Genomic DNA, 20720 nt, shown 5'->3' on the forward strand with positions numbered 1-20720 from the left:
TAGGCGTTTATCTCCCAAAAACGAATAACGCGGTATAATCGAAAGCTGAACTTGGACGTTTTCAACTGCACTCCATCGCGGAAGCGTACAAAGTTGACGGGGGCATGTCGGAGGCATGGTGAAGGCAGGACTGGGGCGTGGATATCACCCGAACAGAGATGGGCGCCTTTCGCCGATAATGGAAAAAAAGTATGCGTTTGTAGCTAGAATTTAGGGCACTTTTCCTGGACCCTGTTTTTTCACGAATAAGGCCCCAAAAAGTGCCCTAAATGACCAGATTACCACCAGATGGAATCGGGGATGACCTCCCCTGACTCCCCCAGTGGTCACTAACCCCCTCCCACCACAAAAAAAGATGTTTCACAACTTTTTATTTTCACCCTCAAATGTCATACCCACCTCCCTGGCAGCAGTATGCAGGTCCCTGGAGCAGTTGTTAGGGGGTGCAGTGGACTTCAGGCAGGTGGACCCAGGCCCATCCCCCCCCTACCTGTTACAATTGTGCTGCTTAATGCTTAGTCGTCCAACCCCCCCAAACCCACTGTACCCACATGTAGGTGCCCCCCTTCACCCCTTAGGGCTATAGTAATGGTGTAGACTTGTGGGCAGTGGGTTTTGAGGGGGATTTGGGGGGCTCAACACACAAGGGAAGGGTGCTATGCACCTGGGAGCTCTTTTACCTTTTTTTTTTTTTTTTGTAAAAGTGCCCCCTAGGGTGCCCGGTTGGTGTCCTGGCATGTGAGGGGGACCAGTGCACTACGACTCCTGGCCCCTCCCACGAACAAATGCCTTGCATTTATTCGTTTTTGAGCTGGGCGCTTTCATTTTCCATTATCACTGAAAAACAAAAACGCCCAGCTCACAAATTGTCGAATAAAACATGGAAGTCTATTTTTTTCGAAAATACGGTTCGGTCTGCCCCTTCACGGACCCATTCTCGGAGATAAACGCCCATGGAGATACGTTTTCGTTCAATTATGCCCCTCCACGTTCCTTAGAAAGTAGGAATCCAGAACCATGTCCAGTAGCAGACACACACAAATTTAAACCTGCTTTGAAGAATATATAAATATAGTAAAGGAGGCCCGTTCCAGTGCAAATGAAATGGGCGCTAGCAAGGTTTTCGTCGCCACCCCCTCCCTCCCTGGCCAACCCCTTCGTTGTTCTGCCATTGCTCCGCCCCCAACGTCATGACGTTTGACGCGAGGGCGGGGCCCGGAGCGATTTCCACCCCGCCTCCCTCCCTCCCTGCCAACCCCTTTCGTTGTTCTGCCATTGCTCCGCCCTCAAGGGCGGGGCCCGGAGCGATTTTGGTGGCTTCACCACCACGAACCTTCAAACCTTTTTGAAGGAAGTCGGGGCTTGGCTTCACTGACGTCAGTGCCCTCAGAACGTTGAGGGTGAGTTTTATTATAGTAGATGTTATTTGTACTTTCTTTTTCTGCTGTGATCATGTTTTTTTTTTAATAATATCAACCACTTTGATATATTTTTGGTATGAACAGCAGTATAACAAATCTACCAAATAAAGAGATATTCTATAAACTGGGCACATACATTTACATGCCTACCGTGCATATGTTTAGACTAGTAATGTATCTGCACATAGGTGTGCACATACCACCTATATGTCAGTAGGGTGCCTAAGCTCTATTTGCAAATACCTACTCAACTTACATAGAGGGGCATAATCGATCGCGAACGCCCATCCCCATGGGCGTCTATGTCCGAGAACAGTGAAGGGGCGGGACAGATCATATTTTCAAAAAAAATGGGCACCCATCTTTTTTTTCGATAATACGGTTTGTGCCGGGCAAATGCATCGGATATGTGCGGATTTGAGCTGGGCGGTTTCGTTTTTCAGCGATAATGGAAACCGAAGGCGTCCAGCTCAAAAACGAACAAATCCAAGGCATTTGGTTGTGGGAGGGGCCAGGATTCGTAGTGCACCGGTCCCCCTCACATGCCAGGACACCAACCGGGCACCCTAGGGAGCACTTGTAACAATTTTTTTTTAAAAAGTAAAATACCTCCCAAGTCCAAATCTCCCTTCCTTTGAGTGCTGAGCCCCTCAAATCCCCCCCAAAACCCACTGCCCACAACTCTACACCATTACCATAGCCCTTATGGCTGAAGGGGGGCACCTAGATGTGGGTACAGTGGGTTTTGGGGGCGGTTTGGAGGGCTCCCATTTACCAACACAAGTGTAACAGATAGGGGGGGATGTGCCTGGGTCCACCTGGGTGAAGTGCACTGCACCCACCAACAACTGCTTCAGGGACCTGCATACTGCATACCCTGCATACTGCTGGGTATGACATTTCAGGCTGGCATACAGGCTGGCAAAAGAGTTTTTAAAGTTCTTTTTTTTTGGTGGGAGGGGGTTAATGACCACTGGGGGAGTAAGGGGAGGTCATCCCCGATTCCCTCCGGTGGGCAGTTGGGGCACTTTTTGGGGACTTGTTCGTGAGAAAAAAGGGTCCAGAAAAAGTGACCCAACTTCTCGCTAAAAATGCCTCTCTTTTTTCCATTATCAGCCGAGGGCGACCATCTCTGCTCGGCCGATAAACACACCCCAGTCCCGCCTTCACCATGCCTCTGACACCCACCCCCGTCAACTTTGTTCGTTCCCGTGACTGAGTGCAGTTGAAGACGCCCAAAATCGGCTTTCGATTATACCGATTTGGGCACTTTTGCGAGATGGGCGCCCATCTCCCGATTTGGGTCGAAATATGGGCGCCCATCACTTTTGAAAATAAGGCTGATAGTATGTATTTGCAAAGGAGCATACATAGAGAAAGAGCATGAGTAGGACATAAGTGGGGTTCCCACTTATATGCATAGCTACAAGTTACACACCCCTGACATATTTTGGTGCTTGCACTTACACCAGTTCTATGGTTTGTGTAAGTGCAGGTGTCTAAATGTTAGGCGCACCGATATAGAATAGGCTTCTACAGCCCACTTCTAGAATTGCCACCTTTTCAAGTACCTGCGTATTTTATAAAATATACATGTATCACCAGTATATCCCGGCTCTACCCAGCCTAGACATCAGTTAAAATTAGGATGGCAATAGCCAGTCCAGAGCGGTCAGCATTTTTTATAGGGTGTGAATTAGACCCAATTGGACTGAATTACACCTAAATATTCAGTACCAGCCTTATCTAGCTACCAGCAATGAATTTCCAAGTCTATTTGAGCCGCCAGAGGTTATCTGGATCTGGCCAATATTAAGGGCCAGTACCTGGATAACTAGCCAGTCATAATTAGGATAGCATACTGGGGTCCTTTTATCAAGCTGCGTAAATGGGGCCCTGTGCTAGCGACAGGGACCCTTTTTGTCACAATGCTGCCCTTTTTACTGCAGCTGGTAAAAAGGCCAAAACATGGCATGGCCGTGTAGTAAGATTTCACTTAACCGTGGGTCCATGTGGAGGAAACATTTAATGCCACCCATTGAGGTGGCATTAAGGGCTCCAACGCTAACCCGGAGGTAGCCAGGTAGTGCACAGTGTTGCCTGATTAGCGCCGGGTTAGCGCCGCACTGGAAAATATCTAGCTATTTTCCATAGTGCGGCAAATGGCACGCATCAGGGCTGGAACTACTAGGGGCACCCACATTTGGCCTGTGGTAGTTCCAGATTAGCGCACAGTAAGCTCAGGTGGGCTTACCACCAGTCTGTAAAAGGGCCCCTCTATGAGGTCCTACTTGCCTGGGCACCAGCACTGAATATTGGTGGTGCCCAGATAAATTATTAGTATGTCTCGACTCTGCCTCAGACCACTCTTGATTATCAATACTGATATTCAGTGGCGCTCTCCAGTTTATTGCTGCTGAATGTCAGCTCCTGGTTCAGATCACTAATTAGCCAGATAGGAACCTCTCCTGCCTGGTTAAATAGCGCTGAATATTGACCCCCTAGGTGTATTCTTTCTTTGCACCAACGTTTTACATGTGTATGCACTATGCATATGATAGGCTTTACATGGGGGAAATGCTATATAGAATCACCCCCGTCACATTATTTCACACTTCCTGTAAGCCTCAGTTTTTCTAATTTCATATCATAATCATGTTTAACCTTTTCTCTCTCTCGGAGATCACTAGTCATATTTTCTGAGGCTTTAGATGTGCTTTAAACATAAATATAAAACTTAATTTTATTTTCCTTCTCTTATCAAGGTAAGTTTGATCTTCCTATGCTGGATGCCCCAGAATGTCCCTGCTAAATCTGGTGCTCAACTTTTGATGGTACTACGATGTCTCAGACCTCTTCGGATTTTCAAACTAGTGCCTCAGATGAGAAAAGTTGTAAGAGAATTGTTCAGTGGCTTCAAGGAAATATTTTTGGTATGTAGGATATTTTACTTTTTGTTTCAGGTTTTGACAGGTGCTTAAATGCCAAAGCAACATACAAAAATAATAAGCAAACGTAGAGTTGCTTATTATAGATATGAAAAATCACGACTTTCTGAAAAAATAGAGTTTTCCAAGAACAAGCAGGATATTGTTTCTCACATATAGGTGACATCATCCAGTGGAGCTATGTGTGGACCAGGGGCGTAGCCAGACACCCAATTTTGGGCGGGCCTGGTCCCAAGATGGGTGGGCAGAAGAACCCCGCCCCATCCCACATGTGAATTGGTCTCTCCTTCTCTCACCTGCATGCTATATGGTCTCTCAAATATCCCCCCTCTTCCGCATACCCTTTAAAAAGCAGATTTTCACTGGCAGTGAGCAGCAACTAATATACACTACTCAAGTTGGCCCCACAGCCTTCCCACTGATGTAACTTCCTGTTTCTGCATAGGTGGGAATACACCAGAGGGAAGGCTGTGGGGCCGGTGCGGGCAGTATGTATCAGTCACTGCTCGCTGCAGGTGAAGATCTTCTATTTACAAGGTATGCAGAAGGGACAGTTTTGGGGAGATTTCAGCTGGCGGGGCTTGGGAACCCCTGCCAGCCACATCATAGGTGTGCTGCTACTAGGCGGGCCTGACCCCAAAGTGAGTGGGCCTGGGCCCACCCAGGCCCATCCTTGGCTACGCCACTGGTGTAGACGCAACCCAGTGTTCTGTTACTTTAAGAAGCCTTTGGTAGTATTGCACTGCACACGCATGAATGCCTTCCCACCCAGCATGTTGGACTTGGGCGGGACCAGCAGTCTTTGCTTTTCCACAGAGCAGAGAAGTCACATTCAGGGAGCTCTCCTCAACACATCAAACTTCCTTTATCTTTTTGGAGTGCCTTTCTTCACAGTACACAGATTTTTCTTATATTTCTTTCTATTTAATTATTTTATCCTTTGCCCCTTAATTTGCATTAGTTTTTCGGCAAGTTTAGGTTTTCTTGTTTTTGTTTTCTGTGGCTCCTGAGGCCCACTTAGGGCCAAGCACCGTTTGAGGAACTTCAATATTTTGTAGTAAAGAGATTTTTTTCTTCTCTCACAATTGAGCGTTTGATTTACGTTGGCTGTTTTCCCCTCGATGTCACATAAAACTCCCATTTGTTTCAAGAGGTGCTGTAGGTGCAACAGAGTCATTTCTGGGACTCTGACCATAAAACCCCTAATTGTGTTCTCTGTTTAAAAATGCAGGCAAGGCAGATCTCGGGATCAGGGGCGTAGCCGGACTTCGGCGGGAGGGGGGTCCAGAGCCCGAAGTGAGGGGGCACATTTTAGCCCCCCCCCCCCGCCACCATTGTCGACACCCCCCGCCATTGCCGACACCCCCACCAACAACAACCTTGACCCCCCCCCCTGCCGATGATCCTCTCGACCCCCTCCCCCCGCCCACCATCGCCTACCTTTGCTGGCTGGGGACCCCAACCCCCGCCAGCCGTGGTCCTCTTCTTCCTTCGTTCTGTTTCTGAGTCTGACGTCCTGCACGTTGTACGTGCAGGATGTCAGACTCACAGAAACAGAACAAAGCCTTGCGATCTGCAGGGCTTCATTTTGTTTCTGAGTCTGACGTCGCAGGACGTCAGACTCAGAAACAAAACGAAGGTAGAAGACTTCGGCTGGCGGGGGTTGGGGTCCCCTGCCAGCAAAGGTAGCAGACGGCGACGGTGGGTTGACGGCAGGTTGGCGGAGGGAGGGGGGTTGAGAGAGTCATCATCGGGGGGGTCCAGGGTCAAATCTACGGGGGCCCAGGCCCCCGTGACCCCATAGTAGCTACGCCACTGCTCGGGATTATGGATTAATGTAGATAAATCTCAGGCCCTTAGTTTGTCTGAGAATTTGGAACACCGCTGTGGAGGTCCCTTCCCTCACTGGTGGGCAAGACAATCAATAAAATATCTGGGCCTTAACATCCCTAGAAATTTGTCACATTTGCACCACGCTAATATAGCACCTCTTTTAGAGGTGACTGGGAGGCTCTGTGGATGCTGGAGTTCATTACCTGTTTCACTAAGGGGTAGAATACACTTGTTTAAAATGATTATCCTACCAAACTGGTTATATGTTCGCCAACATTTACCCTTAATTTTGAGAATGAAGGATATGAAGCTGTGGAACAACATCCTTCGCAAATTTTTGTGGTCCAATAAGAATCCGAGGCTACCCTTACCTCAGCTTAACTTACCTTATGGAGAGGGTGGTCTGGGTCTGCCAGACTTCAAATATTACAATGTTGCAAGTAATATGCATAAAGTAAGAGATTGTATTTTTCACATATCATACATATCATTTTATTGTGATATTGAATATGAGGGACAATTTTGTGGTAACCTATCTCCTGCTTATTTAATCCATGCTCAGACACTGGCATACCCAAAATTCTTGAGGAAACATGTTTTGTTGTGGGCGCTGCATTGGGCCTGGCATCATTTCAAGAAACGCGATAGCCTTCTGGCAATAAGTTCCCGGTATTTACTGATTTGGGGTAATATAGATTTCCCTCCTGGTCAATCGTCAGTGGAGAATGGGCACAGCAGGGAATAATAAGACTCCCAACATGTTATTGCCAAAGAAGATAAGGCGGGACCGATTATCTTATCATCTGCTGAGCTTAAAAGGATCTATGACCTTTTGAATTGTCCTTGATATTATTATCTGCAACTATGTCATTATGCAGACGCTCAGCTGAGATCTTTCCCAGCAGCATTTACAGACCCTGACTTTGTTGATATCTAGCCGATACCATCAATAACAAAGGGACTTCTACGATATCATTATGCTGCTTTGATGAAACCCTGAGGTCTCCATCCATTGTATTGAGTAGTTGCTTTGTGGATAGCAGATTTTAGCTATCAGGATATTAATCTATTTTTATGTAGTTTACAGACTGCCTCTCAATTGGCAGGGAGTATTCAATTACAGGAACTCCATTAAAAATTTATTTTGAGAATGTACATTCATCCATCCAGGGCTTGGAAGATGGGATGGCCTACTGCAGGATCCTGTGTTAATTGTGGCATTCTTGATGCCTCTTATAAACATTATGTTTGGGATCGCACACCAATTCGCCGCTTGTGGCAGATAGTTTGAGCACTCTTGAGTCGTATGTACCACTGTAATTGGAATATGACCCCTCAGGTGTGCCTGTTGGATAATGTAGCCACGCTACCAGGAGGTACACATGTTTCACATCTCTTTTTATGTAAAGCTTCATTGATAGCCAAGCGTTGCATCTTGGCCCAATGGATACATCCAGAAACTCCAACTTTGACACAATGGCACAATTACATTCATGATTTGCTGAGGATGGAATGTAGGTATGTTGAACATCGCAGTTATTTGTGACATAGAAGATTTCATAAGACTTGGGTGGCTCTTCTGGACACTCTTACTGCTTGAGGGCGTTCTACCATATTGAACACTTTCGGCGTTTAGTTATTGAAAACATTGGTATTTTCTCTGTTAGTCCTGTACTTCTCAGGGGAGAGGAGATTCAAACTTTTCAGGTTTTCAGTTTTGGTACTTGAATTTCAGTTTTATGCACAAGAACATTGTGTCTTTGCTCTGTATTTTCAGCTGCATTAATTTTGTATATTTTGGTAATAAGTCAATAAAAATATTTCACCATAAATAAAATACAGACAAGGACTCAAAAAAGCAGGGAGGTCCTGCACAAGAAACTTTTTGATGCTTCTACGACAGAACCATCAACATCATTATTGGAGGCATCGGTCCCATGGCTGGAGAAGCTGCACTGGACATTGGGGGTGCACAGGAATCTAGGAGGTCTCTCCTTGCTTTGACATTGGTCATCAGTAGAGCCCCGTTAGTTGGATGCATCAGACCTGACACCGAGGACATGCCTGGATTCAACATCATCCTCTTTGGCACGAGGGACCCTGATGTCATGCATCAAGTGAAGGCAAAGAAGCACTGACATCAGTGGCCTATGAAACACAGTTCCAGGAGCCGTGGGTCATCAGCATTTTCGATACCCAAGAAGCGTCAGTGCCTCAAAGGCTGCTCTCTCTTCATGAAGTCGGTGCTGGTGCGCCAGTCTCCTAGCCTTTCACAGACTGTCACTGAACCAACACCAGCCTTGCCTTTACCAGTGCCTCCAAGGAACAGTTCCAGGTCATGCTAATCAATTGTCCTTCTAACTTTTTTCCGAAAACCTCAAGCATATCCTGGTGAAAGCGTACTGCACATCTTGGACTGCAAGTGATCCTTAGCCTTCGTCTGGAGTGGATTAAAGCCCATAGACAGTCCACTTAGCTTTTTGTTTCTTTTGACCCAAACAGGATGGGGCCAGCCATCAGTAAATGTACTTTATCCAATTGTCTAGTAGACTGCTTCTCTTTCACTTATGCCCAGGCTGGGCTTACTCTGGAGGGGCATGTCATGATTCACAATGTTAGAACCATGGCTGAGTCAGTAGCCCACTTGATATCAGCCTTAATTGAAGAGGTTTGCAAAACTGCAGTGTAGTCGTCAGTCCACACATTCATATCTCATTACTGCCTTGAACAGAATGTCCAATGCAACAGTGAGTTCGGTCAAACAGTTCTGAAGCATACTGCTGCGATGGACCTGAGTATTAAATTTCAGGCTGGAAAAAAGTTTTTAAAGTTATTTTTTTCAGGGTGGGAGGGGGTTACTCACCACTGGGGGAGTCAGGGGAGGTAATCCCCGATTCCCTCCGGTGGTCATCTGGTCAGTTCGTGCACCTTTTTGAGGCTTGGTCGAAAGAAAAAATGGACCAAGTCGGCCAAGTGCTCGTCAGGGATGCCCTTCTTTTTTCCATTATTGCTTGAGGATGCCCATCTGTTAGGCACGCCCCAGTCCCGCCTTCACTACACCTCCGACACGCCCCCGGGAACTTTGGTCGTCCCGCTACGGGTAGCAGTTGGGGATGCCCAGAATTGGCTTTTGATTATGCCGATTTGGGTGACCCTGAGAGAAGGACGCCAATCTCCAGACTTGTGTCGAAAGATGGGCACCCTTCTCTTTCGAAAATAAGCCTGCTAGTTTCCTAAGGTCCTCTTGTAATTTTTCACAATCCTCTTGCAATCTAACAACTTAAATTAGTATTACCTTACTAGTGAGGTAATTAAATTTGCTGACTACACAAACTTATTCAAACAACTTTGAATAAGTTTGTTCTGTCAGCAAATTTAATTACCTCACTAGTTACTCCCATATCTAGATCATTTATAAATATGTTAAAAAACAGCGGTCTCAGCACAGAACCCTGTGGAACACCACTATCTACCCTTCTCCATTGAGAATACTAACCATTTAACGCTACTCTCTGTTTTCTATCTTTAAACCAGTTTTTAATCCACAATAGAACACTACATCCTATCCCATGACTCTCCAATTTCCTGTGGAGTCTTTCATGAGGTACTTTATAAAACGCCTTTTGAAAATCCAGGTACACAATATCAGCCCACTCACCTTTATCCACGTTTGTTCACAACTTCAAAGAAATGTAATAGATTGGTGACACAAGATTTTCCTTCACTAAATCCATGTTGCCTTTGTCTCATTAATCCATGCTTTTGAATATGCTCTGTAATTTTGTTTTTTATAATAGTCTCTACCATTTTGCCTGGCACTCAGGCTCACCGGTCAATAATTTCCCAGATCACCTCTGGAGCCTTTTTTTTTTAAATTTGGCGTTACATTGGACACCCTCCAATCTTCTGGTACCATGCTTGATTTAAAGATAAATTACATATTACTAACAATAGTTATGCAAGTTCATTTTTCAATTTTATCAGTAGTCTGGGATGAATACCTTCCAGTCCAGGCGATGTGCTACTCTTCAGCTTGCCAAATTGTGCCATTATATCTTCCAAATTTATAGAGATTTCATTCAGTTCATAAGTACATAAGTATTGCCATACTGGGAAAGACCAAAGGTCCATCAAGCTCAGCATCCTGTTTCCAACAATGGCCAATCCAGGGCACAAATACCAGTTTATTTGACTCGTCAGCTTTGAGTACCATTTTTGGCACCGGTATCTCTCCCAAATCTTTCTCAGTGAAGACCGAAGCAGAAAATTAATTTAATCTCTCTGCTGTGACTTTGTCTTCCCTGAGTGCCCCTTTTACCCTTCTTTCATCTAGCGGTCCAAATGAATCTTTTGCCAGCTTCTTGCTTTTAATATTGTGAAGATGAGGCTATTGTGAAGATGAAGCTCCCACCTCAGGATCCCAGGTCCCTATTTCACTCAGGGTGAGCTGGTTCTCAGTTTGCAGATTTTATGCAAATTAGTCTACTACCCCTTTCTACTCGGGGTGACCTGGTTCTCAAAAAGGCAAACATAGTCAGGTCTCATCAACAGGATTTTTCTCATACAAATCTTTATTCCAGCCTCTGTGGCACACTTCTTTTAGCTTAAAACACTTTCACAAGCTTAAACAGTTCTTCCAGCTTAACCATTTCTTCCTACTCAGTGCAATCTTCCAGCTTAAACATTTCTTCTTTCACAGTTCAATACCCAACAGATTTCTTCCCCCTGAGCCCTCCCACACAGGCATCTGGGCTCAGTACTAACTCAGTCCTGGACACACAGTCCTTCCTTGTAGCACACAGTTCTTATACTTGATACTCTAGGGCCTTCTTACCCCCAGCCGTATTAACTCAGTCCTTCTTTGTAACACACAGTTCACCACCAGGCCATAGGGCTCAGCCAGTACTTTCCATGGGGATCCTCCTGCTTCAGCTACCAGCTCTCTTCTTTAGCTGCTAGCTCTCCTCTTTCCCTCCCACTCATGTGGGGTATTAAGTGGTTAATGGCCAAACAGGACCCAGCCCATAACCTGCTGCACCTGTTTCTATCCCCAGGACTCTCCTCGGTCCTAGCGACCTCCTGCTATACACCCCTTACTGGCTCCCTTTAGTGACTCACCCAGCCCTTCTCCCTGGACATTTTAGGGGAACAGCACCCTCTAGGGGCCTAACCAGGGTAGGACAGCCTCTTCCTTCTCACAATATACCTAAAAAAGTTTTTACTATATGTTTTTGCCTCCAATTTAATCTTTTTTTCAAAGTTTCTCTTTGCCTTCCTTATCAGCGCTTCACATTTGACTTGCCATTCCATATGCTGTTTCTTTTTTTTTTATTGTTTTATTTATGCATTTATATTCTTTACAAGCATTTACATTTTGAACAAGAAAAGCAGAAAAGTATAGTCTGGGAGGAATCAAAATCAAGAATAATAAATTTAGATCTTATATTAGACCTCTAAATGAGGGGGGAGGAATCCCTTATAAACTCAGGAGATGAGATTTAAAGAAGAAATCATTACATTAAAGGCCTAACACGTTCATCCACCTTAATCACATTATCACTCTTCCCTTATCTCAGAACATAACCGTGCAAATCCTGCAAGTCTCATATTCTTTTTTTGCTCTATAAAATGTCTTAACTGTTCTGGAAGAAAAAACACATATTTTGTTCCCAAATATTTAACATTACATTTAAAGGGGTAATTTAAATTAAATGATGCCCCTATAGCAATAGTATCAGTTCTTAACGCTAGGAAAGCTTTCCTTCTCTCCTGGGTTTGCTTAGTCACATCGGGGAAACGGGAAACCCATATCTTCCCCCCGTAAAATAATATTTGTAAATTCTTTAAAGCTAATCTTCTCACAGCCTCTAGATCTTGCTCAAATATAAATAAAACAAGCAAAATTTGTCTCTCAGTTACTGAAGTTAAAGATGTTTCCAACATTTCCGAAATGTTCAATTCTCCTTGAACTTGTGGTAGTTTCTGTGAATCCTCCCCATTTTTCGTATGAGGCAACTAATACATTTTATTTAAGGGGGGAATAGTTTCTGGGGAAAATTTTAAATTCTCAATCAGATATCTTTTAAATACCTCCAAAGGAGTATACACAGGCACACGAGGAAAATTCAGTAATTGAAGGTTTAACCTTCGATTTTAGTTTTCAGATTGTTCCATTTTATGATGTAATATAGCATTGTCTTTTATCAACTGACCAGAAGTTTCTTTCACTTTTTTAACTTCATCTTTTATAGTGTCTATTTTCCCATTAACTTCGGTTTTCATAGTGGCAAACGCTGTGGAAAATTTTCAATAGTACTCACAAGCGTCTCTATTTGATTTGCAGAGCTTGTCACGGTCCGATCTAAGTGCTGGAACATATCCCAAATGGAGTCCAGCGTAACCGCCACCGAAATGACCTTTGTTGTTTCAGGCCTTGTTGGGGAAACCAGAGTTCTCCGAACTTCCACCGGGTTCTCGATCACGAGACCCTGATGCTGAGGGCCTCCAGTATCCTCTCCATGGACTGGAGCACTCACTCGTATGTCGGGCCCGGCTGGATGCGGCGGTGGGTTGAGAGTCAGAGGTGAAAGTGTTAAGTCCAGTCCCAAAGTCTCGGCTTCTCCTTGTAAGGTGGGATATCTCGTCGTGAATCTTTCAATGCTCTGCTGCGTGGGTGATGATGTTCTGGTCGTCGAGGTAGCGACTTTCATGGAGCCCTTCCATTTAGAATGAGCATAATTATTTTTAAAGAAAAGAGAAAAGTCCATTAATGGCACAGTTAGCATAGAGAGAACACTCACGAGGAGCTTAGCGTGCCGCCATCTTGCTCCACCACCACCCCCCCCCCCCCCCCCTTATGCTGTTTCTGAATATTTTCAATCAGATCCTTCCATTTTCTGAAGCCATTTTCTTTTAACTCTAATAGCTTCCTTCACCTCACTTTTTAACCATGCCGGCTGTTGTTTGGCCTTCCATCCTCCTTTTTTAATACATGGAATATAACTGGCCTGGGCTTCCAGGATGGTATTTTTGAACAGCATCCACACCTGATGTAAATTTTTGATCTTCGCAGCTGCTCTTCTTTTTGACCGTTCTTCTGGTTTTATCATAGTCTCTTTTTTTTAAATTAAATGCTAACATATTAGATTCCCTCTGTGTACTTACTCCAGAGCCTAAATCAAATCTGATCATATTATGATCACTGTTATCAAGCAGCTCCAGCACCATTACCTCCTGCACCAGATCATGCCCTCCATTGAGGACTAGGTTTAGAATTTTTCCTCCTCTTGTTGTCTCCTGTACCAGCTGCTCCATAAAGCAGTCCTTGTTTTCTTCAAGGAAGTTTACCTCCCTAGCATGCCCTGATGTTACATTTACCCACTCAATATCAGGGTAATTGAAATCACCCATTATTATTGTGTTCCTCAGTTTGTTAGCCTCCCTAATTTCTGATAACATTTCTATATCTGTCTGTTCATCCCATTCAGGTGGACTTTAGTAGCTTCCTATCACTACCATTTTCCCCTTTGCACATGGAATTTCAATCCATAGGGATTCCAATATGTATTTTGTGTCCTTCAGAATTTTCAATCTATTTAATTCAAGACCCTCCTTATCATACAATGCTACCCCTCCACCAATTCGATCCACCATATCATTTTATGCACTTCGCTTTTTTCACATGAAGCTCCATTTTCTATAGGATGTCTAGGTCAGAAAAAGGATATCCAAGTAGGGACATTCAAAAATTTCTTGGTATTTTCCAAAGGGTTGTCAAAATCAAAGCCTTTGTAACATATGTTTAAAGACATGCAGGAGCACACCTGTATTTGCTGGCACATACTGCAGGAACAGCCATTTCATATGTGTAAGTGCCGATTTTGTCAGCAAATACATATTTAAGTGCCAGACTTAGTAAAACTACATGTAGAAGAACAGCCACAGGTTTTGATTTTTTAGGATTTTTTTTTTAAAGGCCAGAGAGAAAAGCTCAGTTGCCCTCTTAGGCCCTCTCATCAAAAAGCATCAAATTTGAACAGAAATCAGTGAATCAACAGCAGGAAGTCTGATATTGACCAGCATTTTGTTCTTTGCTGCATCAGGGACTATGCTACACTCTCTAAAAATACAGTAATAAATACAGAGCATTGGTTCTTGAACATTACGTCAATCAAAATGAACAAATGAATTCCTAAGGAAAGGTGAGCTGAAACCTAAAGTTGATAACTGCAGCAAAAGACCATGCATTACAGATGAGACAGTTCACAGCAAGCATAGAAAGGACTGGTAAGATTTTTTTTTTAATGTAGATTATGTAAGAAATAAGTGGAAATGGATCTTGTTGCTTGCTGCAGACTTCTTACGAAAGAAGATCTATATATATAAAACTCACCCTCAACGTTCTATTGGCTTCTGACGTCACTGAAGCCAAGGTTCGTATGAAGCCTCGAAAAACACAGTCTCTGGGCCCCGCCCTCGTGTCAAACGTTATGACGTTGAGGGCGGAGGCGGAGCAATTCACCAACATCGACGACGGGTGGGGGGGGGGCCACAGGAAAGCCTTGCTAGCACCCGTTTCATTGGCTCCAGAAACGGGCCTTTTTTTACTAGTTTTTATATAAAAAGACACAATATTGTGGTACTTCTCATGCACTGAAAACTGTGCAAACACTATGATATTGCTGAACCAGAAAATTCCTGGGAGTACGACCTTGAGAGAATTGTGGAGAATACTTAAGTTGTGATCACCTGAGACATTCCCTTTGCAACTGATAAAAAGCTTGATGTGAGAAAACTGGACATAGCGGTAAGGAAGGAAAACAGAATAACGGCTTTGATAATAGAAGTGTTAGTGCCAAGTGATTATTCTGTACATGATGTGAAGAAAGAGCAGATCCTTGAGTATTAAGAAATGCAATCAGAGACCGAGAAACTGTGGCAGAAAGATAGAGAAATAGTCCCCATTGTACTGAGTGACACAGACCTGATTAAAAGCAATTTTCAATCAAACTTGATAAGTTGCCTATACATATTACATCCAATGAATTCTAGAAGGAAGCTTTTTGCACTGTGAAAGTATTAAGGTGAGTATTAGCAGTAAATTTAAATATTAGATCACATGTACTCTGGCTTAGGAGTGAGTTACCGCATGCACAAATTAACCCATTTGAAGATATTGTCCCTGTCAAATAGCTACAGTTAATGTCCTTGAATGTCATGAAACATTATGTTATAAACTCAGACATTTTTTTTAATGAAGATGCTCTGAAAGCAATTATTTTACATAAGCTTTTGGGGACTGATCCCACTCAATCGAGCTACAGGTCCATCTTTTGTTCTTATTTAGATTTTATTTTAAATGTTTATAAACTACCTTGATGTTTCTACAAAGGACGGTATATCAAGAATTGTAATAAACATAGATACTGTCGGAGTGACTACAAAAACTCCAATGACTTAAACATAGCTCACATCTATTCTTTAGTCATATAAACCTAGGGGCGGGCCCTTTTACTAAGCCATGTAAGCGTCTACGCGTGCCAAAATGGAGTTACCGTCTGGCTACTGCGTGGCTCTCGCGGTAAAAATAATTTTTGTTTTCAGAAACGCGCACAGGTCATTACTGCCCGGTTACCACGTGAGACTTTACCACTAGGTCAATGGCTGGCGGTAAGGCCTCAGACCCAAAATGGATGCGTGGCAATTTTCATTTTGCCTGACATCCATTTTCGGGAAAAATTTTAAAAAGGCATTTTTTACAGGTGCGCTGAAAAATGATTCTGCGCACGCCCAAAACACACGTCTACACTACCGCAGGCCATTTTTCAGCGCACCTTTGTAAAAGGGCCCCATAGTGATGTGCTTTTATGTATGTAACCTTTAATTCAAACCACTCAATCATAATTCAAATTCATGTCACATGAAAACCATACACTCAATCTACTTGTAATAACTAATGAACAATAAATGATGAAAATTACATAAATAGTCAATAGGAAAACAGAAATTGAAATCATTTTTAATTTCTGAAAGTTAGATGAAATATGTCCATTCAGTGTTAGAATTCAAACCAGGCAGTCTCATGGAAAAGTCCTTCTATTAGCAGGATTAATTAATTCTTAGGTTTGAAGGGTAATCTCACATGTCAGACACTAACCACATTTTTAGTGAACAATGACTGATCTACCCACCAGTCTTGGATATGTACCCTCTATGCCAGCGTTTCCAAAACTGTGTGCGCCACGGTGAACTCACAGGGGTGCCACGGCGGACAGTTGCTTACGAAGGGAGGGGCAGACAGGGCCGGTGGCAGGGCAGTGTAGTGGTCGCTGCGGTGGCAGGAAAGAATCCTACTCTGATTCTTCTTTCCTACCCTCTGCCACTCCTCTGTCTCCCTTTCCTCTTCTGTGCTGTACTGCTGCTGCCAGGTTTTCAAACTGGCTGCCGAGACTTCGACAGCACAAGACTGCCACCGGAAGCCTCGGCAGCCATATTGAAAACCCAGCAGGCAGCGAGCAGTGCAGCATAGAAGAGGAAAGGGAGACAGAGGAGCAGCAGAGGGCAGGAAAGAATCAGAGTAAGATTCTTTCCTGCCCTCGCAGCGGCCACTAAGGATCGAGGTTGGTCTTCTCGGGGGGGGGGGGGGCATTAATGTGGCGGCAGCAGCTGCATCGGCATCCACGTTGTCATTCTTTATTGTTGGTAGCGTTTTTTATTTAATCTCACATATTTTCAAACATGCTGGCTTATACAGCATACGGATATACACAGAGGAAGTATAATAGCAGAATAACTTTTCATAGGTAGAGTAGTAATTTGTTATAAATTGTAATCACGGTTTCATTTGAAGAGGCTGGTTATAGGGACACCCTAGCGCTGTTTTATTTGTGCAGAGAAAAAAAAGAGATCGGTGTGGCTGGGGGGGGGGGGGGCACGTAGACCGGTATGGCCCGGGGGGGAGTGCCGCGAAAAATTGCTTGCACACAAAGGGTGCCGTGAACTGAAAAAGTTTGGCAACCACTGCTCTATGGGAAACAAGTAGGGGAAATTGCTTTTGTGATGTTACTCCCTTAATTCTTCATGTAAAGCTCTGGCCAAAACAACTACTTTTTAAAAATATGTGTGAGGCTGGTCTTCATCCCGATAGCTGTATTGTTCCCCATATACATGTATTCCCTTTGTGAAATAGGGAATACACATGCGTGCGTCTGGTAGCGCTATACAAATGCTAATAATAATAATAATAATAATAATAGATTTTTGCCATGCCCAAGCCCCACACAAACCATGCTCGACTCCCTTGACATCTCTGCTTTGTGTGGATCTTCCCATGTAAATAACAGCTTTCTGAAATCACTGTTTACATGTATAAATGTCACTATTTACATATGGAGATGCTTTTATAATAACTCCCTATACTTCTCTAGTGTGATCTGAAATTACAACAGGATTAAACAGTGCAAAGCTTTTATCGTAAATTATATACTTCTAGATTGTAGGTAATATTTCTTAAACCCAAGTCTGAAATACTTTGCATGTAATTTAATTGTGCATATACTTAGGACTTCACGTGTCATTTTGAAAAAAAATTATCTATCTATCTGTATCAATTTATTACACGTACAATAAATAGATTACTCAGTTCTCTTACAATGTAGTTTTTAGTTTTATTTTATTTGGATTTATTTCATGTTTTTACAAGTTACTCACAGTTAATATTACTTCTACAGGTCTCTATTCTTTTACTGACCCTAATGCTTGTTTTTGCAAGTTTTGGAGTTCAGCTATTTGCAGGAAAACTGGCTAAGTGCAATGATCCTCACATTAGTATCAGGGTAAGTATCTATTTTCTTTCAAAAAGTTTTATTTGAATACTAGTAAAAAAGCCCCGTTTCTGATGGAAATGAAACGGGGGCTAGCAAGGTTTTCTTCAGAGTGTGCATGTGGGAGTGTGTGTGTCCCTGCCCTCTGCCCTCTCTCCCTTCCCCTGTGCTGTCTGTCCCCTCCCCCTCCCCCCTCGGAGTCCAGTCCTTCAGTGTTAAGTTTCCTGCTGTGCTGTGTTTGTGTTACAGAGAGAGTGAGGGCTTCTCTCTCCCCTCCCCCCTCTGAGTCCTTCACTGTTACAGAGAGAGGGATTTCGTGCTGTGCTGTTTTCCTTCACTCATGGGGAAACCGGATATCTCTGGCGCTGGAAAGGTTAGGACACTAACAGGCTCATTTTCAAAAAAGAAGGATGTCCATGTTTCAAGATAAATCGGAACATGGACGTCCATCTCCCAGAGACGTCCAAATCAGTACAATCGAAACCCGAATTTGGACACCTCCAACTGAAATCCGTCGCAAGGACGTCCAAACTTTAAGGGGGCATGTCGGAGGCGTAGTGAAGGCAGGACTTGGGCGTGCCTAACACTTGGACGTCTTTGACCCATAATCAAAAAAACAAGGATGTCCATGACGAACACTTGGACGTTTTCACCCAGACCAGTTTTTCTTACGACTAAGGCACAAAAAGGTGCCCGAAATGACCAGATGACCACTGGAGAGAATCGGGGATGACCTCCCATTACTCCCCCAGTGGTCACTAACCCCCTCCCACCCTAAAAAAACTTCTTTATAAATATGTGGTGCCAGCCTCAGATGTCATACTCAGGTCCATGACAGCACATATAGGTCCCAGGAGCAGTTTTAGTGGGTACTGCAGTGCAATTCAGACAGGTGGACCCAGGCCCATACCCCCCTATATGTTACATTTGTGGAGGAAACAGCAAGCCCTCCAAAACCCACCAGAAACCCACTGTACCCACATCTAGGTGCCCCCTTCACACGTAAGGGCTATGCTAGTGGTGTACAGTTGTGGGTAGTGGGTTTTGGGGGGCTCAGCACACAAGGTAAGGGAGCTATGTTCCTGGAAGCATTTTATGAAGTCCACTAGGGTGCCCAGTTGGTGTCCTGGCATGTCAGGAGGACCAGTGCACTAGAAATACAGGCTCCTCCCACATCCAAATGACTTGCATTTAAATGTTTTGACATGGACTTCTTTGGTTTCGAAAATCACCGAAAGTCAAAGATGTCCATGTCTAGGGACGTCCAAATTCAAGGATGTCCTTGGTATTTTCGAAACGAAAGATGGACATTCATCTTTTTTCAAAAATACGTTTTCCCTGCCCCTGGATTTGGACGTTTTACAAAGACGTCCAAATCCAAACATAGACATTTCTTTCGAAAATGCCCCTTCACATCAGTTGTGGATGTTCAAAAATACCATCTTGGAAGCCCAGACCAGATGCATTCCACGTATTTCCAAAGGTAGAAAGAAGAGAAAACGACAGCCAGCATGGTTAAAAGGTGAAATGAGAGAGGCTATTACAGCCAAAAAATGTCCTTCAAAGAATAGAATAAGGACCCAAATGAAGAAAACAAGAAGCAACATAAGCATTGGCAAGTCAGATGCAAAGCATTAATAAAGAAGGCTAAAAGAGAATATGAAGAGAAACTTGCTGCACAGACTAAAACTCACAGTAACAACTTTTTCAGGTACATCAGAAGCAGAAAGCCTACAAGGGAATTCGTAGGACCATTAGGTCACAAAGGAGCAAAAGGGGCACTCAGGGAGGACAAAGTCAGAGTAGAAAAACTGAATGAATTTTTTGGCTTCGGTCTTTACGGGAGAAGATGTATGAGATCTGACTGTACCGGAAATAATTTTCAAGGATTAGCTAAAAAATTACCCCCAGGGTGTACACAAGTTCTTAAATTTGTGTGTTATGCCTTCATTCATGTGTTACTGTCAGTGTTATATAGTAACTAAGTAAATTTAACTAATTATTGTACTTAAGTAAACATTTTGTCACTTGTACTTATAAAAAAGTACAGGACATATTTGTTACTTTTATTATTACCAAAGTAATAATTTCACCAATTTTTACTACTTTTACTCAGTTACATCTGATGGCTTGCAGTTAAAAGTAAAAAGTAAAAGTGAAAGAGAGAGGTAAATGGTGATTTCTTAGTAAACCAAATGAAACAGGATTTTGCTACTGCAAACTTTGTCACACAAATAGTGGATTATCTCATCTTAAAATTTGCTATTCAGTGAATATAGCCTGTGAGAACAGTGGAATTGCCTGTGTTTGTTGTACTGGTTACTGGTCTCCAGCCAAACAGAACAGTGTTGAGTTGGGTCACTTTGAAGTGGAGATGAAGCTGAAGCTGGTTGTAATTCTTGGTAAATATCTCTACATCAAAACTTCTGGTCATTCCATGGAAAATGTACATTGGGCTATAACTGTCCACTGGCTTGATAGAGTCTTTAGAGAGGAAGTCTGCTTGTCTGGCTTTCAGAATGAAGGGTTCTCACACATTTGATGCAATAGTCCTCGAAGATATTCAGAGTTTGCCATCAGATGAAAAGTTGTTAGAACAACAGACAATGATTACAACCTTGAGAAAGCCGAACAGCATGACGATAATAACAAAGTTGAAGATGAAGATGCAAATGATGAATTATAACCATTAATGC

At 43.4% G+C, this 20720-nt stretch overlaps 1 protein-coding gene across 1 annotated transcript in view; it reads left to right on the forward strand.

Moving 5' to 3' along the window:
- Positions 1 to 20720, forward strand: part of NALCN (sodium leak channel, non-selective) — a 690956-nt gene that overhangs the window by 472522 nt on the left and 197714 nt on the right. Inside the window, 2 exon segments of the mRNA XM_030201343.1 lie at positions 4187 to 4354; positions 17932 to 18036. Coding sequence (XP_030057203.1) covers positions 4187 to 4354; positions 17932 to 18036 — 273 coding nt within the window.

Source organism: Microcaecilia unicolor, chromosome 4 (assembly GCF_901765095.1).
Source record: "Microcaecilia unicolor chromosome 4, aMicUni1.1, whole genome shotgun sequence".
NCBI classification, from domain to species: domain Eukaryota; kingdom Metazoa; phylum Chordata; class Amphibia; order Gymnophiona; family Siphonopidae; genus Microcaecilia; species Microcaecilia unicolor.